Consider the following 24,929-nt stretch of genomic DNA (forward strand, 5'->3'; position numbering starts at 1 on the left):
CTTTCTCTCTTCTCTTTCAAAATAAATAAATAAACAACAAAAAAAAAAGTCCAACTAGCTCCAGCACTTTGTTTTACTCAGAGTCTTTCCCAAACCTCCATCTTCTCTGAGGGGACGAGAGCACCAGCCGCGTGCTTAGCAGCCACATTCCCACGCCGGGCTCTGTTGCTCGGTTCCAGAGCCCGGCACACAGAACCACGGGCAAGGGGACAGGTGAAAACTCCCCGCCAGCCTCATCTGACACGGATCCACCCACAGGATTCGGGGCTCTAGGACAGTGGTTTTCACATACCTTGACCATGACCTTCAGTAAGAAATAGATTTCCCAGTACACACAACAGACATGCATGTAAATGCATGTGTCTGATTCCCTACATAAACTGTCACAAAACGATAATCACTCTGACTGCAAGCAATACACTCAGATAATTTCTAGTTCGAGATTCTTTCTTTTTTTTTTTTTTAATGTCTATTTATTTTTGAGAGAGAGAGACAGAGTGAGAGCAGGGGAGGGGCAGAGAAAGAGGGGGACAGAATTGGAAGCAGGCTCCAGGCTCTGAGCTGTCAGCACAGAGCCTGATGCGGAGCTCAAACCCACGAACTACAATCACGACCTAAGCCAAAGTTGGACACTTAAGCGACTGAGCCACCCAGGTGCTCCCCAAGTTATTTTCAATGCTCGTCACAATCACGAAATTTATTGTGTGACCCACAGTTTTGAAAAAAAATACTTCCTCTGTGGGCTCCTCTCTGCCACCAGGGCTGCCGTAGGCTCCTCCCCTGAGGAGGTGGACAAACAGAGGTGACATCCTACTTCACAGGGGCTTCCAACTTGCGCCACACATGCCCTGTGACGGGCTGCTTCCCTCTGCTACTGGGCTTGGTCTCTGGGGGAGGAGAGGAGAGGCTGGAAGGAACAACAGAAAAGAAAGAGCTGTCACCATACCTGGATTCCAAATTCCTCGCTCAGATGGGTGAACAGATACTCATACCCGTAAGCTGCTTTGCAGTTCAGCCACACGACATGGTACGGACTCCGAGTGATCCAGCTGCGAACCAGCTCTAATATTCCACTCAGACACTCCTCCTGGGCGGGATTTTAAAAGGCATTGGACACTTTTAAGAGCATCGTCACCCCTTCCATTCCCAACAGTCACAGATATTAAGGCCAACGGGGACAATTATGATCTGACTTGTTATTCTACAAACTTCCTACTAAAAATAATGGCCACGGTCCAGTCACCACCCTACTTCTCCAAGGAGACTTACTCGACTAGGAATCTGGTAAAATTTCGGATCGCAGAAAGTAGTATCTAGGTATACACTTTGGATGTCTTTCACTCTGGAAAAACAGCAACAGCAACAATTCGTATTAACGATCCACTGTGAAATAAAATATACGTAAACTTTAAACTCTCAGTTATTTTATAGGGTGTCCCATTCCACTTGGAATTTTTCTGTTAAATCAACTGTGTTGGGAAATGATTGCCACACAATAAAATACACAGATTTTATACATAAGGTTCAATGAATGTTGACAAGTTCACATAAGTACTACCCCAATCAACACACAGAATGTTGCCATCATCCCACCCGAAGAAGAAAAACTTGCTTTACTGTGACACATAATAAACTGTGATTTCTAATGGAAACAAAGGCTTGCATTTGGGGGGTGGGGGGAGGAGGAATATGACTTTGCAGACGGTTTGGTCATTCAAGGATTACGTGAAGCCCAGTACCTGCCCCCAGAATGCAGGAGCTCCATTCTGGCAGCTTCCCCCTGTGCCAATCGGAAGTCTCCCGTGTACAAGACCGTTCCGTTATTGCCCTGAAATAAAAACCTGAGAAAGAAATACATCCTGGTGACTTCTAAGTCTCATACAGAATCCTAATAAAGCATATAAACACTAAATCCATAGCAAATGTTTCCTGCCACACATAGCCACCTCCGATACAGGGTTAATGGGATGTCAGTAGCTCTAAACCACACCAGGCACTCAGCGGCCACCTTTCCCCTGGGGTAGGAAAAAAGCACATACTCGAATACTACTGCAGTGGCAATAGAAATCCCCTGAAATATGTAAGCCCTCTCAACTACAGGAGATCTTTCCTGCACACAGAGAGAAAAATCCATGTGGTAGGAAAATGCAAAGTCAACGGAGAAATGGCCATTGAAGACTTCCATTATAAGAAGCCACATTTCAAACTCGATCTTTGCTTCAGTCCCCCAAGTTCAATTTAGAAACGAAGACTAAAGAAATTGCCATCTACATTTTAAAGAAGTCAAGAAATCCCCCTGCACATACTATTTTCTGGACCCTAAAGATTCATTTACATAAATACAACACACATCTACGTAAAATAAAATGGTGAAGTAGATGAGCCCCCTTACATAACTGATCCTGGACAATGACCAGCTGGTAAGAGAGTCACAACAATCTCTTCCTTCTAAAAAGAAAATAAAGAAAAAATAATAGTAACAGAAGTTAGTGTTAGGACCCAGCCTAAAAAAGCCCTCCTTAACAGAATATATTCAAGTAGTTCTCAAGAACGTGGTATGCCTTTTCTGATTTCCTCGTGCACCAAATCCTGGACACAAGGGGAATCGTTGCCCACAAAGTGACAGTTAAACATACAGTGACTGGATGACCCAGCAATTCCACTCTCAAGTACACACACAAAAGAAATGAAAACTTATACCCACATGAAAACCCACGCACAAATGTTCACAGCAGTACTATCCACACTGGCCAAAGACTAGTAAGAGCCTGAATATTGATCAACCGATGAGTAAATAAACCAAATGTGGCCTATCCACACAGTGGAGTCTTATCTGACCACAAAAAGAGACAAAATACTGATATATACCACAACATGGGTCAACCCTGAAACCATCATGCAAAGTGAAAGGCGTGAGTCACACGAGACCACAAGACCACACATTGTACGATTCCACTCATATGAAATGTTCAGGTTAGGCAAATCCAACAGATGGAGAGTAGGGGTTGCCATGGGCTGGGGGAGGGAGAAATGGGGAATGACTGCTAATGGGGACAGGGATTCCTTTCTAAAATTGATTGGGGTGATGAATACACAACTCTGTGAATACACTGAAAGCCAGTGACAGGGGCGCCTGGGTGGCTCAATCGGTTAGGGGTCTGACTCTTGATTTTGGCTTCGATCATGATCTCATGGTTTGTGGGATCAAGCCCGGCATCCGGCTCTGTGCTGACAGTGTGGTGCCCGCTTGGGATTCTCTCTCTGCCTCCCTCTCTGCCCCTCCCCCACTCGCTCTCTATCTCTCTCAAAATAAATAAACTTAAAAAAAAAAAAGTAATGAACTTCTATCTTCTTTTAAAAAAAGCCAGTGAGGGGCACCTGGGTGGCTCAGTCAGTTAAGCAGCTGACTTCAGCTCAGGTCTTGATCTCGCAGTCCGTGGGTTCGAGCCCCACCGTCGGGCTCTGTGCTGACAGCTCGGAGCCTGGGGCCTGTTTCGGATTCTGTGTCTCCCTCTCTCTGACCCTCCCCCGTTCATGCTCTGTCTCTCTCTGTCTCAAAAATAAATAAACGTTAAAAAAAAAAAAAAAGCCAGTGAATCGGATGGTATATGATATCTCAATAAATTGTATGGTATATTACATCTCAATAAAGCTATTACTAAACTAAAAAAAAAAAAAGGAAATAGAAAACACCTGATGTAGCCTGGCCCCCGGTCACCACTGTCCAGTGTACTGTCCTATTTGGGCAGAGCTCTGGACACACCGGCTCGCTATCAGAAGTCTACCATCATTCACTCTGGTGGCCCCTTTAAAGCACGGTCCTGTGCTGAGTGCTGGAGACACAATACGCAAAGCCACAGCACACAAGAAGACCAGGGTGGGACGGCGAGACTCTGGTCAACAAGAGCTGTCCCGTGCCGTTTTGAGAAAGCCTCTCACCCACAGGAGTGGCGAGGCAGTGAGGCAATTAGAGGAGTCTCGGAAAAGTGTCAGTCAACCGAGTTGTTAGGAACCTTCAGGCTTTCCTTCTTCCCTCCTTTCAGCCCGAGAAAGGAAACAAATCTTGGTGACTTCTAAGTCTCACAGAGTCGTCCCTCAGGCAACAATTCAATGAGTACTACTTTCCAGGCCCCATCTCCTCCAGAGAGGAAATATGAAAAGTCAGCCCCTGCCTGGTGGTAGTCACACAACAGACACCCTATAGAGTTCCCCGTGTGAAGAAAGCAGTTATACCCAGACCATGGAATGGAATATTAATTAGAGTTGTCACAAAAGAGGAAAATACCTCCAGGCCCCAGGAATAATTTGAAGTAAAAAATAAATAAATAAAAGGGTGGTGTCTTGGTGGCCCAGTCAGTTAAGTGCTGACTCTTTTTTTTTTAATAGTTTTAATGTTTATTTATTTTTTGAGAGAGAGACAGAGAGCAAGTGGGGCAGGGTAGAAAGAGAGAGGCAGAGAGAGAATCCCAAGCAGGCTCCGCATTTTCAGCACAGAGCCCGATGCAGGGCTTGAACCCATGAATCTAGAGACCATGACCTGAGCTGAAACCAAGAGTCAAACGCTTAACCAACTGAGCCACCCAGGCGCCCCAAAGCGTTGATTCTTGATTTCAGCTCAGGTCATGATCTTGTAGTTTGTGGGACTGAGTACCGCGTTGGGCTCGGTGACAGAGTGGGTGCCTGCTTGGGATTCTGTCTCTCTCTCTGCCTCCCCCACATGCATGTCAATAAACAAATAAACAGTACATCTGCAGTCGTGCTTATTATTAAAACAATACATTCACAACACAAAAGTACCTGCTTCTAAATTTAAGGACAAAAAAATACATTAGATCCACCTGGACAGGGTCTCTTTCTTAAATAACAAAATGAGTCAAAAAAAAAATCAAACTATACATAAATTTGCTACAAAAGCATTAAGCACCATTTTATATCCTGAATATTATGATCAACTTAATAAACATGACCATGACATCACGTAGAAATATCAACAGCTGGAGTCTTCACCATTAGCAGGTACTACTAGAAAGGAGCGAATCAGACACAAGTCGTGTCCAAAGCTTTGGATGGAGAAGATAAAAAGATCACAAATTTTTCCCCCTACAAACTCATTCAATTGCTGTAATTTTTACTTATAGTTAAATGAACATTCAAAATCACAGAAGAAGATAATCATTTTAGCACTCAATAATTTTTTTAAATTGTATTTAATATATACTTACCTCGCCTGATGCTTCATCGACTAATGATATCTGGGTAGGAGTTTCAATTTCAATTGATATCTATTAAAATAAGAGATCATACAGACATCATACTAAGTATTTTCACAGTTTTTCACGGCTTTTTGACATCTCAAACACAAAAACGGGACAAAGAGAAGTTCCTAAGCCTCTCTGCATAACAATTTCTGATTTATTTCACTATGCGAAACATTTTAACAGCTTGGAAATGACAGAGCTAATGCACTGCCTTTCTCATGGCTCACAGGGCAACATGGATTAAATGCCTTATAAAGTTAAATATCCTTTGATGCAGCAATTCTATTTCCATGAATTCAACTCTTCTCACTGTGCTGACAGCTCAGAGCCTGGAGCCTGCGTTCTCTGTCTCCCTCTCTCTCTGCCTCTTCTCCACTCTCTCTCTCTCAAAAATAAGTAAACATTGAAAATAAAAATTTTTAGAGAATACAACTCTTCTCCCTGCACCTCCCCATCCCTAAACTCCTGTTCCCCACTCCTTATGAACTTGAATCTTTGTAAAACATGTGGTCATGTGCTCTACATGTTTAGGTTTTGTGCTGCCGAACTCAGCCTGGGGCCAGCCCCAAGTCAGTCCATGAGGTACTGGCCTAATCCACAGGGCAGAGGGCTCCACGGTGCCCTTGCACAGTTTACTAGAACAGCAACTAGCACAAGAGGGATTCAGTAAGAAGCTGACAAATGAATTAACATAATTTTTCATAAAACTTACAGTGATGGGAGATTTGGATGTTAAGAATATACTTGCATTCTGGAATAAACACGCTGCATCCACAATGCACTGTTGTCTACTACTGTTAGGTTCAGGTAGCTATTACCTTAGTTAGGATGCTCACATGGTCATATATCAAATGGCCTTTCTCCCCCATGCACTATCATTATCAGTTTTGCCGGCAAGGTGAGCAGCTTCTCTATTATATCCTATAAAAACTCATCTAGTATGGGGACTGTCTGTCCTTTGAACATTTGGCAAAATGCACCTATAAAACCATCTGGACCTGGGGCTTTTTTGAAGAAGTGATCTTTGTAAGTTGTTTTAATTTCTTCGATGTTTATTCAAGTTCTCCACTTTTCTTGCCTCAATTTGGTATTTTCCTGCTCATCTAGATTTTTATCCACTTTGTCTAAACTATCATACTGTCATTAATTTTCAAAAACTGCATTACTGCTATTAATAGTTATTTTCCTTTTTATCATATTTGTATATGCATCTTCTTTTTTTAAATCAATCTTGGCGGAAATATCTCTCTATTCCTCTAAGGATGAGCGTTTACTTTTGTTAATCTTCCCTTTTATTTTCTGTGGTGGTTGTCAGTCTCTGTATCACTAACTTGTCCTTTTATCTTTACTATTTCCTTCTTCCACATATCCCTACATTTGCTTTGTTGCTCCTTTTCCTTCTTATTGAGTTGAAGTCCTATTCCATTTAATTCTAGTCTTTGTTTTCTCGGAAATGTACTGGACGCTATCAATTTCCCTTCAAGCACTAATTCAGCAGTGTTCCACACACTTTGATGTGTCGTGTTCTCGCTGTCCATCAGTTCGAAGTATTGGATGTTTTTCTTTACAATTTCCTCTTGAACCTAATGGTTGTTTATTGTATGCATTTAGTTCTCATGTGTGTGGGATGATTTCAGCTCTCCTTTTTATCTGTGACTCCCAGCATCACTGCATTGTGGTCAGAGCACAGATCGCTAGGACTTCTTACTTCTTTTGGGACACAGGATGTGGTCAGTTGTTGTAAATGTTCCACGTACACCAAAGATCTTGTTTTCCCTTTGGGTGTAAAGCTATGGATTGCTATTAGTTCCCATTCATCATGTCCTTCGAATCTTGTGTCTTCCTGTCTCCTTCATCTCCAGTCTCTCGGAGCCGCGTGGGAAGTGCTCCAGCTACAACAGTGGGGCCGCCTGGTCTTCCCCAGATTGGGAGGCGGCCCTTGTACCACATCAACTCAGCTGAGTGGGAACTGTCCTAGAAGTCCCTTCCATGTGCGCCTCCAGCTTGGGGCTGGCCCCAAGAAACTTCCGCGTGAGATCTGGAAGGCCAAAGAGAAGCAGCAACCATTTCTTCGTGCTCTGAAGCTGCCAGAAGTTCTACTCAGCTCATGCACGCTGAGGATCTGACGGCTCAACCCGCAGACGCAGGGCAGGACCGCGGCAACCCCCGCCTTCGGCTGCATATCCTCCGCTTCTTGGGGGGCCCGGGTCAGGAGTGTGCAACACGGCGGCAATAGGGGCGGCTACACTACAGGGCTGGGAGGAGTGGAAGACAGACGGGGGTTCCAGTTTGTCTTTGTAGGTTCCAGCGTCTCTCCGCTCTTCATTGCTTGCTCAGCTCCCCTTCCCCACAGCTGGCAGGGGTGAACCACAACAACCCCAGGCTTAATACTCAGGCCAAGGTTACAGCCTTGCTGTTGTGTCCCCCTGCGGAGTGGGGACGGACCCCACCCTAGCTACCGTCAGAGGTGGAGGCTGAAGATGCCACGCCTGCACCAAGAGTGTGTGGACACACTTTTTGGGGAGAGGACGGCAGTGCCCCCAGCTGGGAGGAAGTGGCTCTTGAGGCTGAGAGGGGATAGGAGTGAGTGGCCCTGCTTTTACTGGGGTTAGCGGGTGTGCCGGGGCTTGCGTGGTTTCAACTTCAGGTCAGCGCGGAGGGAGGGGCAGGCTTTCATCAGCCTGCGTGGGGCAGACGTGGAAAGAGGATGTGAGAGTTGAGAGCTGTCAACAGACAAACATCAAACACACTCGCTGACATCTGTTCAGACTTCTCTGCGAGCTCCCACAATTATTTAAGGCTTAATCCATACAGTGAACCCTGGATGCACTCCCCCTCTGCGGTTCTCTCTCTCAGATCGAGCCCCGGGTGATCAGTTATGACTTTATCCACTTTGAGGCTATTTTGTCAATTGCATGTAAGCTCACGTCTTCCTGGTCCATTGTTCCTTGTGACAGCAAATAACATCCCCCTTGAAACTTAAGGTCTTTTTTTGCCTTCGATTCTATTTGGTATGATAGACAAATTGCCACCCTGGCATTTTTAGTTTCTAATTGTTTAGCACATCTTTTCTTTTCTTTTCTTCCATTTCAACCTGCATTTATCTTTTTGGTTTATCTAAGTCTCTTGTAGACTAACACTGACGGATCTTGCTTATTTTTGTTAAACCAAACTGAGAAAACTGTATTTTGAGCAAGAATTGAAGACATATTTACAGTAATTACTGTTATAACAGAACTTTTCCTGTCATCTTCACATTTTCCACGTACCATTGTTTTGCTTCCCCCTTTACTATCGACCTTCCATTGGACAGATCCAATTTACCCTGTCAGATTCAAAGTTGCCCGTCCTATTTTCACTCCAGTCATCGTCCCTTATGATAACCCACAAACTATGTTCATTTTTCCTAAACCATGCCATGACCTGCATAAAAGGATTTATCAATTGCGTCAGTAAACATTTTATACTTTGAAGTATTAAAATACAACTCAGCAAGGGGCACCTGGTTGGTTCAGTCAGTTAGGCATCTGACTTCAACTCACATCATGATCTAATGTCTTGTGAGTTCCAGCCCTGCGTCAGGCTCTATGCTGACAGCTCAGAGCCTGGAACCTGCTTCGGATTCTGTGTCTCCTTCTCTCTCTGATCTTACCCCACTCGCACTCTGTCTCTCTCCCTCTCAAGAATAAATAAACATTAAAAAAATTTTTTTTAATAAATAAATAAAATACAACTTAGCAAGAGTTAATGAGACTAAACCAATAAAACTAAGACCCCAGATCAAACCGTTCAGAGATAAGAAAAACAAATCTGCAACAATAAAATGTCGACCTTTTCTAAACTGATGAATTACTAAGACTAAACATCAATATTGTAATAAATGCGGATAAATGTAGTGTAGGAGGAACTGCACTGTGAATAATCCCAACATGTTGTTCAATCTACCTTGAAAAATATTTCCCACTTGAGAAAAGGAATTAGTGCCATTTGAAAAATGAAACTTACAATTCGTTTCTCCCAAAATCTGTACCTCGGGTTAGTTAACAACAACTCTTTAGTAACAGGTGAACAGTATAAACAAACCTTCAAGCTGAAAGGAAGAAATTTAGAAAAGCTGTTTCAGTACAATCCAAAAGGAACCATCTGGGTAACCAGAAAATACATTTCATCATATTATCAGTTATCTCCAATCATTCAGAAACTAAGCTGGCTTAAAAAGCATCAGAGCAGGGGCACCTGGGGGGTTTAGTTGGCTAAGCGTCCAACTCTTGATTTCGGCTCAGGTCATGATCCCACAGTTCCAAGAGTTCAAGCCCCACAATGGACTCTGTGCTGACAGCACAGACCCTGCTTGGGATTCTGTCTCCCTCTCTCTTTGTCCCTCCGCTGCTTTCTCTCTCTCTCAAAAATAAACAAATAAACTTAAAAAAAAAAAAGCATCAGAGAAATTCCCAACATCCCACCAACTGTGACTATCTCAGTCCCATCACAGCTGCAAAAGGGGCACCTGGCCAACTCAGTGGGCACAGCATGTGACTCAATCTTAGGGTTATAAGTTAGAGACCCATGTCTGGTGCAGAGAATATTTAAAAATAAAAATCTTAGGGGCACTTGGGTGGCTCAGTCGGTTAAGCATCCGACTTCGGCTCAGATCATGATCTCACGGTCTGTGGGTTTGAGTCCCACGTCGGGCTCTGTGCTGACAGTTTTTTGTTTTGTTTTGTTTTTTCAATATACGAAGTTTATTGTCAAATTGGTTTCCATACAACACCCAGTGCTTATCCCAAAAAGTGCCCTCCTCAATACCCATCACCCACCCCCCATCAACCTTCAGTTTGTTCTCAGTTTTTAAGAGTCTCTTATGCTTTGGCTCTCTTCCACTCTAACCTCTTTTTTTTTTCCTTCCCTTCCCCCATGGGTTTCTGTTAAGTTTCTCAGGATCCACATAAGAGTGAAACCATATGGTATCTGTCTTTCTCTGTATGGCTTATTTCACTTAGCATAACGCTCTCCAGTTCTATCCACGTTGCTACAAAGGGCCATATTTCATTCTTTCTCATTGCCAGGTAGTACTCCATTGTGTATATAAACCACAATTTCTTTATCCATTCATCAGTTGATGGACATTTAGGCTCTTTCCATAATTTGGCTATTGTTGAGAGTGCTGCTATAAACATTGGGGTACAGGTGCCCCTATGCATCAGTACTCCTATATCCCTTGGGTAAATTCCTAGCAGCGCTATTGCTGGGTCATAGGGTAGGTCTATTTTTAATTTTTTGAGGAACCTCCACACTGTTTTCCAGAGTGGCTGCACCAATTTGCATTCCCACCAACAGTGCAAGAGGGTTCCCGTTTCTCCACATCCTCGCCAGCATCTATAGTCTCCCGATTTGTTCATTTTGGCCACTCTCACTGGCATGAGGTGATATCTGAGTGTGGTTTTGATTTGTATTTCCCTGATGAGGAGCGACGTTGAGCATCTTTTCATGTGCCTGTTGGCCATCCAGATGTCTTCTTTAGAGAAGTGTCTATTCATGTGTTCTGCCCATTTCTTCACTGGGTTATTTGTTTTTCGGGTGTGGAGTTTGGTGAGCTCTTTATAGATTTTGGATACTAGCCCTTTGTCCGATATGTGTGCTGACAGTTCTGAGCCTGCTTCAGATTCTGAGTCTTGCTCTCTCTCTGCCCCTCCCCCACTCGTGCTCTGTCTCTCTCCCTCCCTCTCTCAAAAATAAACAAACATTAAAAACAATTTTTTTTTAAAAACAAAATAAGGGGGACCTGGGTGGCTCAGTCTGTTAAGCATCCGACTTCAGCTTATATCATGATCTCACAGTCTGTGAGTTCGAGCCTCATGTCGGGCTCTGTACTGACAGCTCAGAGCCTGGAGCCTGCTTTGGATTCTGCATCTCCCTCTCTCTCTGCTCTTCCCCCACTTACATGCTGTCTCTATCTCTAAAATAAACATTAATAAATAGAATAAGAATAAAATAAAATAAAATAAAATAAAATAAAATAAAATAAAATAAAAAGCTTTAAAAGAAAAAGTGCACAGACTTCAAGCTGTATTACAAAGCTGTAATCATCAAGACAGTATGGTACTGGCACAAGAACAGACACTCAGATCAATGGAACAGAATAGAGAACCCAGACATGGACCCACATACATATGGCCAACTAATCTTTGACAAAGCAGGAAAGAATATCCAGTGGAATAAAGACAGTCTCTTCAGCAAATGGTGCTGGGGAAACTGGACAGCGACTTGCAGAATAATGAATCTGGACCACTTTCTTACACCATACACAAAAATACACTCAAAATTGGAAGAAAGACCTCAATGTAAGACAAGAAGCCATCAAAATCCTCAAGAAGAAAGCAGGCAAAAACCTCTTTGACCTTGGCCACAGCAACTTCTGACTCAACACATCTCCAGAGGCAAGGAAAACAAAAGTAAAAATGAACTATTGGGACCTCATCAAAATGAAAATCTTCTGCACAGCAAAGGAAACAATCAGCAAAACTAAAAGGCAACCGACAGAATGGGAGAAGATATTTGCAAATGGATTATCAGATAAAGGATTAGTATCCAAAATCTATAAAGAACTTATCAAACTCAACACCCCAAAAACAAATAATCCAGTGAAGAAATGGGCAAAAGACACGAATAGACATTTCTCCAAAGAAGACATCCAGATGGCCAACCGACGCATGAAAAAATGCTCCACAGCACTCATCATCAGGGAAATACAAATCAAAACCACAACGAGATACCACCTCACACCCGTCAGAATGGCTAACATTCACAACTCAGGCAACAACAGAGGTTGGCGAGGATGCGGAGAAAGAGGATCTCTTTTGCACTGCTGGTGGGAACACAAGCTGGTGCAGTCACTCTGGAAAACAGTATGGAGGTTCCTCAAAAAATTAAAAATAGAACTACCCTACAACCCAGCAATTGCACTACTAGGTATTTATCCAAGGGATACAGGGATGCTGTTTCGAAGGGGCACACACACCCCCATGTTTATAGCAGCACTATTAACAATAGCCAAAGTATGGAAAGAGCCCAAATGTCCATCCAGGGATGAATGGATAAAGAAAATGTGGTATATATATACAATGGAGTATTACTCGGCAATCAAAAAGAATGAAATCTTGCCATTTGCACCTACATGGATGGAACCGGAGGGTATTATGCTAAGCGAAATTAGTCAGTCAGAGAAAGACAAATATCATATGACTTCACTCATATGAGGACTTTAAGACACAGAACAGATGAACACAAGTGAAAGGAAGCAAAAATAACATAAAAACAGGGAGGGGGACAAAACATAATAGACTCTTAAATATGGAGAACAAACAGGGTTACTGGAGGGGTTGTTGCAGGGGGGATGGGCTAAATGAGTAGGGGCATTAAGGAATCTACTCCTGAAATCATTGTTGCACTATATGCTAACTAACTTGGATGTAAGTTAAAAAAATAAAGTAAAAATAATAAAATAAAGTAAAATAAAATAAAACGAATGTGCATGGCCAAAGAATAAATCAAAAGACTATTCTTTTAAATTTTAATAAACATGAAACATTTTAATGAACACAAATTCATGAGAACTAAGATCCTTAACCCAGCATGCAAACACAAAGTAAATTAATTATGCATGCATTATGTACTTACTAAGTGAAATTCCTCCCAATTACCAAATGTACCAGTAGTCATCCCTAAATTAAACTATTTCAGAAGTTTAAAAAAAAAAAGTGCAAAGGAACAACAGGGAAGCAGCAAATGAGAAACTATGGTGCCCTCCGACCTCTTCAAAAGCCGTTCCCCATCACTCTTCGGTGAAAGGTACATGATCAGAAATGTCCGGCAACATCCCATCAAATGAAGCTACCTCTCAAGAATGGAAACGGCTGTGGGGAACAGAAGGCTTCCGTGTTTAACTTCATATAAGCCTGTTTCTTAGTGAGCAAAAATCAATTTCATGATAAACTTTAAAAATTCGAAAGCAAAACTCAGAGGTGAAAACTATAGTCTGCGGTAGACCATATTTTCCAAAGATGGCCACACTAATACATATCTCAACCGTACATGGTCTTTTTTCCAAAATGGAAATCCCTCCACTGACAGGAGGGGTCTGTTTTAACCTCCCCTTCAACCTGCCTTTGTAACCTACAGAACGTGATGAAGGAAGGTTGTACGGACGTTGGAGGCTATGTCTTCTGGGCAACATGGCTACCTGCTAACTTTCCCTGGGCGCATACACTTTTTAAGCCCTGAGTCTCTCTTTAAGAAGTTCAGCTATCTTGAAACCACCATGCTGAAGATCTTTGCTAGTGACAGAGATGCCCCAAAGCCCCAGCTGCCTGGTTCTTCTCAGCCTGGGTGTCAGACATTGAATGAACAAGCCTCTGGATAATGGCAGCCCCCATAGGACACCCTGCCAGGCAGAAACCAGCAACCCCCACTGCGCTCCATCAGAGTTCCTGACCCACAGAATATATGATTAGTTGTTTGGGGTAATTCATTACGCAGCAATAGATAGTTAAAACACGGGCCATAAAATCAGGCAGATCTGGTTGAAATCCGGGTCCTGCCACTTACTGGCTGCGTGACCTTGGGCAACTAATTTAATAATTTAATAGTCGTCACTATTATATCCGCAGCACCCAGTACAGTGCCTGACTCATCACAGGCACTCAAAGAAACTGCTGGACTAATAAATTCCCCGTGCCTGGAATCAACACATATTAGCTATCATTCTCAAGAAGGCAGACTACAGATACCAGTTCACAGAGAAGACTGACACCCACCGGTTCCGAAGTTAACAAGTCAACGAGGCCTTTTCCAATACCTATCTTGAGATTTGTTATTGACATTTAGGCAATGCCTACAGGAAAATGTGGTAGTTTAGCTTTAAAATCCAAAAACAAGTGATTCTCTTCACAAGAGAACAACTAGTTATACACACAAGTGTACACACAGTCGGAGAAATAAAAATGAACACACTATTGCTGCACACCCAATAGCATGATGAATCCCACAAGTGTCATGTTAAGTGAAAGAAAACAAATAGAGGAGGAAATGATTCCATTTCCGCAAAGGTCAAAAACAGCCAAAGCTAAGCCCTGATGACAAAAAGTCAGACTACAGGTTGTCTCTGGGAAAGGAGGACTGACTGGGAGGAGGGACGGAGCTCTGTTCTGGGACACTGGTCCTGTTCTATTTCTTGACCCGAGTGGAAGCTTCACAAGTGTGTTCACCGGTAAAAGTTCATCAGATTGTACACTTATGGTGTAAGTACTTTTCTGCGTGGGAAGCTATAGCTCAATTAAGATGTTTACTTTAAAAAACATATACGGGGCACCTGGGTAGCTCAGTCAGTTAAGTGTCCAACTCTTGGCTTTAGCTCAGGTCAATAACTCTCGGTTTGTAAGTTCGAGCCCCACATCGGGCTGTACTGCTGCCAGCACGGAGCCTGCTTGGGATCCTCTCTCCCCCTCTCTGTCTCTGCCCCTCCCCTGCACACCCATGCTCTCTCTCTCTCCCTCAAAATAAGGAAATAAATTTTAAAACACACACACACACACACACACACACACACACACACACACACAAAGTAGCAAAATAAATTACCTGCACTCCAACCTTCTTTTCAAGGTAGGGGCTCTTAATCCTTTCATGTGATCTAAAAACAAAAAAATCAAAAATCATAAGCACATTTTTTTGAGAGGATTCCTTAGACCAAGCAAACAGTTGGCTGCTCTTTTTAAGTTCCTTTTACGAGAAGATACACGAGAGGTCCACTTTTATAAGAGAACGGATTCAGATTCATGTGGGCCATTGGCTCTTTCTTCCGCAGCTGAAGAGGGCATCTGAAAACAGGCCAGGAACCACTAAAAGCTGAGCATCTCTGGCCACCATGTAAATGGAGAACGATCTCCTGCATCTTAGGACTAAGTCTAAATCACTCCGAGTAGCCACAGAAGAATGAGTGACCAGCCCCTCACTTCAGAACTGCTTCCAAACTTGACATTCTTCTTTCATTTCAATCCAGTCATCCTTCAGGCCACATTATCTGTGAGCCATTCCATTCTGGTCACTTAAGTTAGTCTGTCTGGAAATTCGAACTTGCTTCCACAGATTCCTCCAGGAACTCTTTCAGGCTTAGGCCAGCATCAGAAGAGTTCCACTCCCTTCTCAGGGGTGTCTGGGTGGCTCAGTCAGTTAAGCGTCTGACTCTTGATTTCCCACAGTCATGACATCGAGCCCCACGTCGGGCTCTGCGCTGAGCGTGGAGTCTGCTTGGGATTCTCTCTCTCGCCCTCTCTCTCTACCCGCCTCAACTCACCCTCTCGTTCTTCTCAAAATAAATAAATAAACTTTTAAAAAAGGGAGAAAAAAAGAAGAATTTCATTCTCTTCTTAGCCTGCTGTGACTACTGGGCCGAAAGGTGGTGTATTTCCATTCACACAGGCCTGCTCCACAGCTGTCCAAATGAACAGATAGACGGCCTTTAAAGAAAGATAACATTTAAACCAAAGTACATTAAACATACAGTGCATTCTAATGCATTCTGAATCTTCAGCATGGGAAGGACTGCTAGATAGCAATGATCACACCTTCTCAATTTACTTAATCAAACCAATCCCAATTATTCTAATTACCACCACGCGCACACACACACCCTCATCAAATTACATGAACTCCAGAGAAAACAAGGCAGTCACCACACCCCACGTGGCAGACCTTGACAGGACATGTGCCTGCACAGGACGGTTCACCTGCCCCCTCGGAAGGTGAATGTCCTCAGATCACTCCTGGCCCCAGGCCTTTAGGGCCTATGGGGGCGTCTCAGGGCAGGACTTGCCGTTGGGATTTCCCAAGAATTTGTGCCATGGCAAAAAGAGGCTGAATCGGGACTCAGCTCCTCACTCCTCAACTAAATCAGCAGGCAGCACTCTATAGCTGTGCTCTATAGAAGGGGTTTTGTGTGACCTGTCATGCATTTCTGCCCAGAACCACACACACACAATCGTGGGGGGCTTAGTTGGCTTGTGCTCTGCATCTGGCCTAGGGATCAGAACTGGCCTTTCTGTTCCTGATGCCAAGATGGATTAACTTGCCTCACCTCCTTGAGGCAGACCAGATCTATCTGGAATAGGTCTGGGAGGACGGAGAAATATGCAGACGCCCAGGCTCCTGAGGTTGCGAGATACAATAAGAGAAACAGAAAAACCAGCTCACTCAGGACTGCACTAGGCAAACCTCAGGACTAAGCGGAGATCACACACGGGTGGCGTATGTACTGCCCTGGCGGGAGAGCTAGTTGGAAGCCTCACCAGAGTGGAGAACGCTCCACCCAGGAACCTCAACTGGGACTCCAACGAGGCTGTTCACCGAGGGCCTTCCCCAGCCAGAAGGTTGGATTTTGTGAGTACCGGATTTGATGTCTTAACTCTCCTCTGTTCTTCTCTATCCTTCTCTCCCTTTTATGTTTACTATAAGTGTTTAATTCCATAGATTCCTTTTGCTTATAAAAAGCTTTGCTCCAAGAACCAGAAAGTGCGGCTATCGTGAATGACTATTATTCAAAACAAGCTGTTTTAATCAAGACGGCCGAGGACCACTCCAGCCCCCTTCCTAACTGGCAGCCTAGAGCACTGGGCCAGTTTACTTTGTGCTAGGCCTGCACCCAGGGTCTCCTCTCCCCTTTTCCTGGACCAGATTAAGTCATCGCAAATTGTTCCCTAGAGGGGTCTTCTCCCACCCTGGCCCACTATTTCAGGCCGTGGGTCCCCTCTTGTCCTCCGCACCTTCCTGGGGCTTAGTAAAGCCCACCCTCAGCACAGCACTGGATGCCTGGTGGTCCACAAACAGGCATCGAGTGGTCCATGGGATCTGATGTTGTATCAAAATGGGATGTTAATGTATCTATGTGATTTTTTTCTTCCAAAATCCATAGCGTTTGTCAGATATTCTGTATTAGTCTGCTCAGATTGACAACAAAATACCATAGACAAGGCGGCTTAAAGCACAGAAACTTCCTACAGCTCTGGAGGCTCAATTCCAAGGTTGGTTTCTGGGGAGACACTCCTCCTGGCTTGCCACCTTCTTGCTGTGTGCTCACACAACCTTTCCTCAGTGTGAGTGTGTGTGTGTGTGTGTGTGTGTGTGTGTGTGTAGAAAGAGAGAAACCTCTCTTCCTCTTTTTATAAGGCCATCAATCTTAACAAATTAGGACCCCGCCCTTACAACCTCATTTCAGTTGCATTGTCCCCTAAAAGCCCCATCGCCAAATATAGTCACATGGGGGTTTAGGGCTTCAACATATGAAACCGGGGGGGGGGGGGGGGATGCACAATTCAGTCCACAGCACATCCAAACAAATCTATGTCTCAGAAAGGTTAGAAGACCACCAGTAAGCAACATGGGAAATTTCTGAAAGCAGTTCTTGCCCTTGATGAGTTTAACGTTCTGACTGAGTAAAAAGACACACATATGATTAGAGAACAGGAAAAGTTATTATAAACTGCTCAATAATAGAAAGTCAGTTTCTTGTTTAACGTACAAACGAATGATCGTGACTTCAGATTCCTTTAGATGGATTCTTTCTTCAAACTCACTATTCGTAACATAAAGGGCAAGCCCCTAAGCCACACTTCAATCATGGTTATCAGGGTAAAACAGAGGTACCCCCACCCAGCAGTCGATTCACAATGAGAAACAAACCAAAAACAAAAGCATTACTCTGGAGAATAAGCAGAAAGACCCTCAAAGAGGCTCACAGTGCTATTTTGCAAAGGGAGAGAGCAAGTCCAGATTCTCCTCATTAATGTGATAATTGGTAGGTTCAAGCAAGAAAGCTGAGGCATTTCCCCACAACACTAACTTCAGCACACGAGATGTTAAAAATGGACAATGGTTGTGAAATTAGTGCTACTCCAGCTCTGGAGATTGGCCCGGATGTTTTAGAGACACCCCGCCTCTCCTGAAGCATCTAATCTCCAGGCTGTATCATTAGGGGTGACACTGAGGCTTAATCCCTAACCGTGTGCAACTGTGCAATCTTAGTATTCTGGTTGCCTCGCCTTACACGAATCCTTTATACTGGATGTGGCAAGAACATCTAAAAGGAGGGGCCGCTTGCACTTTGTAGAGCTCGCAGACAGGATGTTTGTGAGTGAATGCACCTGCCTGATGGTAAGTGTTTGCGGGGTAAGGCGGAATTTCATCTGAAACTTGTCTTCTTTATAACACGGTAGCGAAGATGTGGAGGAAGAAGTGAGTAATCCTCGCTGACCTCTGACTATGAGCTGCTAGGAGAACTACCACGAGAACCTAAGAGTTATGCCTGGTCAAACTGGCCCGGGTCAAGGCGCAACCCGTTGTACAGATGAGGAAATAAAGCCTCAGAGAAGTTGAAGAGCCAGGCTGGGACAAGGTGCACTTGCTAGTCTCGGCCCTGGCCTCCCGAAACCTGCACTCCCTGGCTGGAGCCCCCACCCGCTCCGGGCGGCTTCCCCGCGGGGCCCCGACCCTGGCAGCCCGCGTCCCCGGGGACGGGCGGCGAGCCACGCTCTCTCACCCTTGTGGCAGTGAGACAGGAAGTAGGCGCGGGCCTTCAGGTTCTCCCTGTCGAAGCGGTCTATGGAGATGGTTGGGTACTCGGCCATCTGTCCCTGGAAGCAACTCATAGCGCCCGCGAAGCCAGCGGAACCGGCCCCGACTCAGCCTGCGGAAACTGAGGTCTTCCCGGGCCGCGCCGCCACTTCCGGGAACCTGCCGCCGCCAAGCCATTGGCCGGCCGGGCGCAGCCACGTCCAATCAGAGGAGCCGTGCGGTGGTAGGGGCGGTGCCGAAGAGCCTCAGGGGAGAGTCTGCGGCCAGCGACCCGTGGAGTTAAATATCGGAGCTGCCCGACGCTGGGCTGGGACAACTGCAGTGCCTAGGGCTGGGGCGGCCGGCTAGGATCTAGGGTGCGGCGCGAAGAGGGTGGCGCTGCCGGGAACTCTGACTCAACACGGGTGACCTTCTGGTGCAGAGTGCCCGTTGTCTGTGCAGGAACGATAGCGCGAACGGAAAGTGAACACCCGTAGCAGGTGCTCCATCCAAGGAGGCAAAGACACGAAGGGGGGTGTAAAGCTTCTCTTTGAAATCCGGCTGCGTTCCACCCCCTGCTTGTCTGAGAGCCTGAAAGCCGAGCTCAGTTCCTTCTTTCCGTCATCTTCCCAGTTTCTACCTTGGGGGATAACATGAGAATTGTATGAGGAAAAAATTCTATGTGACTCATGGTAGATTCAATAACTGTTAGTTCCCGCTTCCATTTATAATCTACAAACTGAGTGAGTGAACAATCCCTGATGATCACAACTCAGATGCGTGATCTTAGGGTAGGTAAGTAAAGATCCCAAGGATAGCTTATGGGTTGGCCTTCTGCTCTCCTTCCCCCCCAAGCCCCGCACCCCCGCCACCAGCCCACCACCCTTTTGAGCTACATTTTTAGAAGTTCGAAGGATACATAAACGAAAAAGAAGTGGTGGGTGAAAAAGGATAGGTCTTACGGGGGGAAAGTTCTGGGATTTTTTAACCACCAAAACAACTTTATGGAAAGGTTTGTTAAAGCATTAAGAATCACCGAATGGTGAATGGGCCATTTATCGGGCCCCTTCCTAGCAAATCTGCTTTAAACACCTTGATATTAATACAAACAAACACCTTGAACACTGTTGAGGTCTTGCTTTGTTCATACCATCGTTATAAGCGTTGCAGTGTTTACATCGACGACTAAGACGTGCCTTCAGGTACGTTTTCAACCCATTTGGAGACAACACCTTTGCAAAATATGGTAAACAAATGCTTCCACAGACACACAAAGTAATATGGGGAAAAATCCAAGAACAATGAATTTTAAGCAGTGGAATCAGGAATCAGAATGCCAACCTCAGAGAATATCAGCATTTCCCTGCACCCTGGTCCTCAAAGTTCTATTCCAATTCTCATAAGAGGAAGAAAAAGAAGGGTGAGTGGGAATGGTATGACATCAGAATCACTCATTTGAGTAAAGCATTCCGCTAGTAAGCTGTTGCCAACACCTTTGATTTGGTATAAGATGATTTGTCTTCGAATAAAGGAGGACTGAGCTGTCTACACCTAACACCAAGTTCTGCAGTGAGACTGGTACCTGGAGAATCTGGCGTGTCTACCTCGGCCAGAATTTGGAACTCCTGGCAAGGCAGGCCAAGATAATATTCATATTCTTCTCTATCCACTTATGTATCCTCCCTTCTTTCCATGATGGATACAGTATGGAAGCACAAAGGGAAATAGAGTCAGGATGAAGGGAGAAGACAGGTTCGGAAATAATGAAGATGGGTAAGCACAGCCCACAGACGTGCACACGTGTACTCTTGGGAGAAGTCAGCCAATCATTCGGCTCTTCCAGAGGGAGCCACAGTCACTTACTAGGCTATAATATCCTCAGGTCAAAATAAACAAATTTTCAGGAGAAGCCAAACTTGCTGGATACTGCATCCCAAGAGAAATGCCTCCTGTAGCTGCTAGTAGAGAAAACTGAAATGCAGTCAACAGCATCAGCTACTGCCGTGTGTCCTCACTCCCCACTTGGGAATCTTTCTGCAATCCCAAGCTCTTCGGACTTCTAAGCCCTGGTTTGTCTCATCTCAAAAGGACTGAAGACAGCTACCAACTGTATATTAAATACCAAAAAGGGAGTTCTTGAGGTAAGTGTAAGTCTTTGCTGGGAAATCACTAGCAGATATATTTTTCTTATTTTATAAGCTGTTGTCAATATAAATAAACTGGGTTATAAACTCACTATATTCTGTACTATTATTTTGATTTTTTTTTTCAACGTTTATTTATTTTTGGGACAGAGAGAGACAGAGCATGAACGGGCGAGGGGCAGAGATAGAGGGAGACACAGAATCGGAAACAGGCTCCAGGCTCTGAGCCATCAGCCCAGAGCCCGACGCGGGGCTCAAACTCACGGACCGCGAGATCGTGACCTGGCTGAAGTCGGACGCTTAACCGACTGCGCCACCCAGGCGCCCCTGTACTATTATTTTGGAAGAAATAGTGTCACACTAGGAAGTATGCCATGAGATATGTTTTTTAAAGAAGTGTATTTATGTGTTAGGGCTGCTGTAACAAATTCCACAGACTGGGTGACTTAAGCAATGGAAATTTAATTGTCTCATAGTTCTGGAAGCTGGAAGTCTGAGATCATATTGTACTATGCCATTTATGTAAAATTATGGAAAATGTGAAGTGATCGAAAGTGACAGAAAGCAACTCAGCAGTTGGTTGGGGGCACAGGAAACAACAGGTGTATGCATATGTCAAAACTTACCAAATTATATGCTGGTTAATATGTGCTATTTATTGCATTTCAATCATAGCTCAATGGACTTGTTTTAAAAATGTTTGGAGAATGTATGGGAGAATGTGGACAAAGTGAACAAGATTAGCAAGGGTATCCCTTCTCTGGAGGAGTTAGGAAGATACTACATGGCTAACTCACATAGCAAGAAGGTGGCTTTGAAAAATCACAATGTATGTGTATTCTGCATTAGTTGCATATATCTCTCTACCACCAGTAGCTCTTCGTCATTCCTCCTACTCTCAACCCTCTGATCGATTAAAAAGTGTTATTATGCAACTAAGAAAAAAGAAGGAAGGAGAGAAAGAAAGAAAGAAAGAAAGAAAGAAAGAAAGAAAGAAAGAAAGAAAGAGGAAAGGAAAGAAAAGAAAGGGAGAGAGAGAGGGGGAGGGAAGAAGGAAGGAAGGAAGGAAGGAAGGAAGGAAGGAAGGAAGGAAGGAAGGAAGGAAGGAAGGAAGTCCACTGAAAAGTCCTGGAAAACGGTAGGTACTCAATAAATATTAGCTTTAATTATTATCTACTGAGCATCCACTAAGTGCCAGGCATTGTGCTGGAACCGGATGTACATAAAGGAATGAGCCATGGAACAAGAGCTTTCAGTCTGGGAGAAGTAGAAACTCATGGAAATAAATGCAAGAGGTTTCACAAGCGCTTTAATGGAAGTGTGCTCAGAATGTGGTGTGGACATCAAGCAGAAGAGCTCAATTATGGAAAGGAATTTGCTACGGAAAAACTTATCAAACAAGGTGACCCAGAGTTCAGCTTCCAGGCCCAAGAACAGCTGAAGTCTGTTCTTCAGCAATGAGCTTTTTATTCAGTCTGGGAATTGCAAATAGTTCCTTTTAACCAAAGCACTAGGGGCAAAAGGGATAAAATAATAGGGACTTAACACGGGAAGTCAAGGCTAAACTGGGTAAGAAGGGACCAGACCAAACCAAAGAGTGTAATTTGAGTGGCAGTGAGAAGCCTGGGTGGTTTGAAACAAGAGAGTGACAGGTGAGATCAGAACAAGTATGGACCCTGGAAGAGCATCACCAACAGTATTTGGGAACCTGTTAGAAATGTAAAATCGTGGGGCGCCTGGATGGCTCAGTTGATCTCAGGGTTGTGAATTCAAGTCCCAGGCTGGGGGTGGAGCCTACTTAAAGTTGTTTTTAAAAATGCAAAATCTCAGGGCACGTGGGTGGCTCAGTCGGTTGGGCGTCCGACTTCGGCTCAGGTCATGATCTCCCGGTCCGTGGGTTTGAGCCCCACATCAGGCTCTGTGCTGACAGCTCGGAGCCTGGAGACTGCTTCGGATTCTGTGTCTCCCTCTCTCTCTGCTGCCCCTCTCCCGCTCAAGTTCTGTCTCTGTCTCTCTCAAAAATAAACATTAAAGAAACTTTAAAAAAATGCAAAATCTCTACTGTAGCCCAGATATGCTGAATTAGAACTCTCCAGCAATCTATTTTAACACACCCTCCAGGGGATTCTGAGTGTGAAAGCAATTTGAGTTAGAAAGAGCACTCAGGCAGTCTGGGGCAGGGCATCTCCATAGGAAGCTGCCACAATACGCCAATGGTGTGGAATCATTTATTCACTCAACAGTCCCCGACCAGCTACTGTGTGCCGGTGACTATTCCGAACATTAAAGAGACCGCAGTGAGCAAAGCAGAGACAAACCTATGTAGCAATGCAGTATACGTTCGAGTGGAAATCATTATCTATCATCTATATAGTCCCAGGTGCTGTCCTAAATGGTTTATATTTCTTGTGTCATCCTCAAAACTACCCTATCAGACAGGTAGTTTTGTCTTCACTTTACAGTTAAGGAACCTGAAGTTCAGTCAATTCGGTTAACAAGATCTCTGTCTTTCTGGAAATCACATTCTTGCAGAAGATAAACAATAAAATTAAGAAATAAAGCAATTTAAACAGTATATGAGGTGGTGATAAGTGCTGTGGACAAAAGAAACACTAGAGCATAATAAGGGGTATAGAGAGCATGATGGGAGGAGGGAGCTAGAGAGATGGGGCTTGGAAAACTTCAAGAAGAGGAAGTCAGCCAAGGGGATAATTGGAGCAAGACCATTCCAGGCAGAGGCAAAAACCACAACTAAGACCTCAGTGTGGAAGCTAGGCTAGGAACTGCCAGGTCAGCATGGCTGGAGTGGAGTGCTCCAGGGCTCCAGAGCAAGGGAAGAGAGAATCTTGTAAGGTTTTGCTGGGTTTTACTTTGCAAGATGGGGAGCCATCGCAGGACACAATCTAAATGATGTTTTAAACGGACTGCACTGATTGTTGCTTTGGGCATAGACGAGGGGAGACAAGAGAGACCTATTGGGGGCTATGGCAATAACCAGAGTAGGGGGAAAACGGTGGTGGCTTGGGCTCGCTGGGAACAGAAAAGCCAACAATGGCGGATAAAAAAGGCAAGGCAAAGAGTGGACTCTAGGACCCATTTACTGAAGGAGGAAGACTGTGGAAGGGGCAGGTTGCGGATGGGGTGCTTAGAGGCGGAGGCGGGGGCGGGGAGGGGGGTCTTGGATAACCAAGTGCATGTTGAATATAGGCTGGGTATACAGGTCTGGAATTCAAAAAGAGATCTGGGCTGAGGAAATAAATTTGGGAGTTATAGGCAAATCGACAGTATTTTAAATAAACGAATAAAGGTAATGATACGGAAAAATCGTGTTGTTTTTTGTAGGTTTACTAATTGTCAGGCACCATGCTCTACCCTGTGAATTGGTTAGTTCATTTAATTTCAACAAAACGAAAAGAAGCATGAGACAGGACATATCTACTATCAGGAACCAAAATCGCCAACGGAATTCCGTCTGGGGCTGCAGAGGCAAAGAACACATTCGGCTCCTTACCTCTGCCTGGGATTCAGTCCTTGCAAGCCTCGCACCCTGGGGTCAACCGTGACTCTCCGAACTGGGTCCGCAGCCCAGCCCAGCCCAACCCTCGCACCTGCGCCCAAGGGCCCGCTCGCAGGGGGCGGGGCCGCAGCTCGGCGCTCCGCGTTGCTAGGAGACGCGAGGGTCGCCGAGGCCCCGACAGTTGACCTCTCGCTGACCAGCCCGCGGATCCTGAGCGCCTCGGCGCTCTCCTGCGAGCTCCCGGGAGGGGTGCCTCGGCCTCTCCAGGTCGGTAAGCGAGGGTAACCACGGAGAGACTTACCCAGCGCGGGGGGGTGGGGGTGGTGGGGGGGTGGGGGGGTGGGGGTGGACCCGTCCCGAGGGGCCCGAAGGGCCCGCCCCCTCCGCTGCTCCCGTCCCGGCCCCGCC

At 44.9% G+C, this 24,929-nt stretch overlaps 1 protein-coding gene across 11 annotated transcripts in view; it reads right to left on the minus strand.

Moving 5' to 3' along the window:
- The window catches only part of DCLRE1C (DNA cross-link repair 1C), a 44,123-nt gene extending 25,050 nt beyond the window's left edge, over window positions 1-19,073 (minus strand). Inside the window, exons 1-8 of one of the 11 annotated variants that reach the window (XM_030321204.1) lie at window positions 18,847-19,015; window positions 14,895-14,946; window positions 9,342-9,348; window positions 5,223-5,282; window positions 2,393-2,448; window positions 1,740-1,841; window positions 1,270-1,342; window positions 947-1,087 (exon numbers count right to left, since the gene is read on the minus strand). In XM_030321204.1, coding sequence (XP_030177064.1) covers window positions 947-1,087; window positions 1,270-1,342; window positions 1,740-1,841; window positions 2,393-2,448; window positions 5,223-5,282; window positions 9,342-9,348; window positions 14,895-14,946; window positions 18,847-18,955 — 600 coding nt within the window. In that variant the 5' untranslated portion in view covers window positions 18,956-19,015. Of the gene's footprint in view, window positions 1-946; window positions 1,088-1,269; window positions 1,343-1,739; window positions 1,842-2,392; window positions 2,449-3,378; window positions 3,400-5,222; window positions 5,283-9,263; window positions 9,349-14,071; window positions 14,149-14,894; window positions 14,947-18,846 lie in introns of those variants that run through there. The other 10 variants (XM_030321202.1, XM_030321203.1, XM_030321200.1 and 7 more) reach the window with 10 other exon arrangements.
- Window positions 19,074-24,929: the final 5,856 nt, after the last annotated feature.

The sequence above is a fragment of the Lynx canadensis genome, chromosome B4 (genome assembly GCF_007474595.2).
Source record: "Lynx canadensis isolate LIC74 chromosome B4, mLynCan4.pri.v2, whole genome shotgun sequence".
Lineage (NCBI taxonomy): Eukaryota > Metazoa > Chordata > Mammalia > Carnivora > Felidae > Lynx > Lynx canadensis.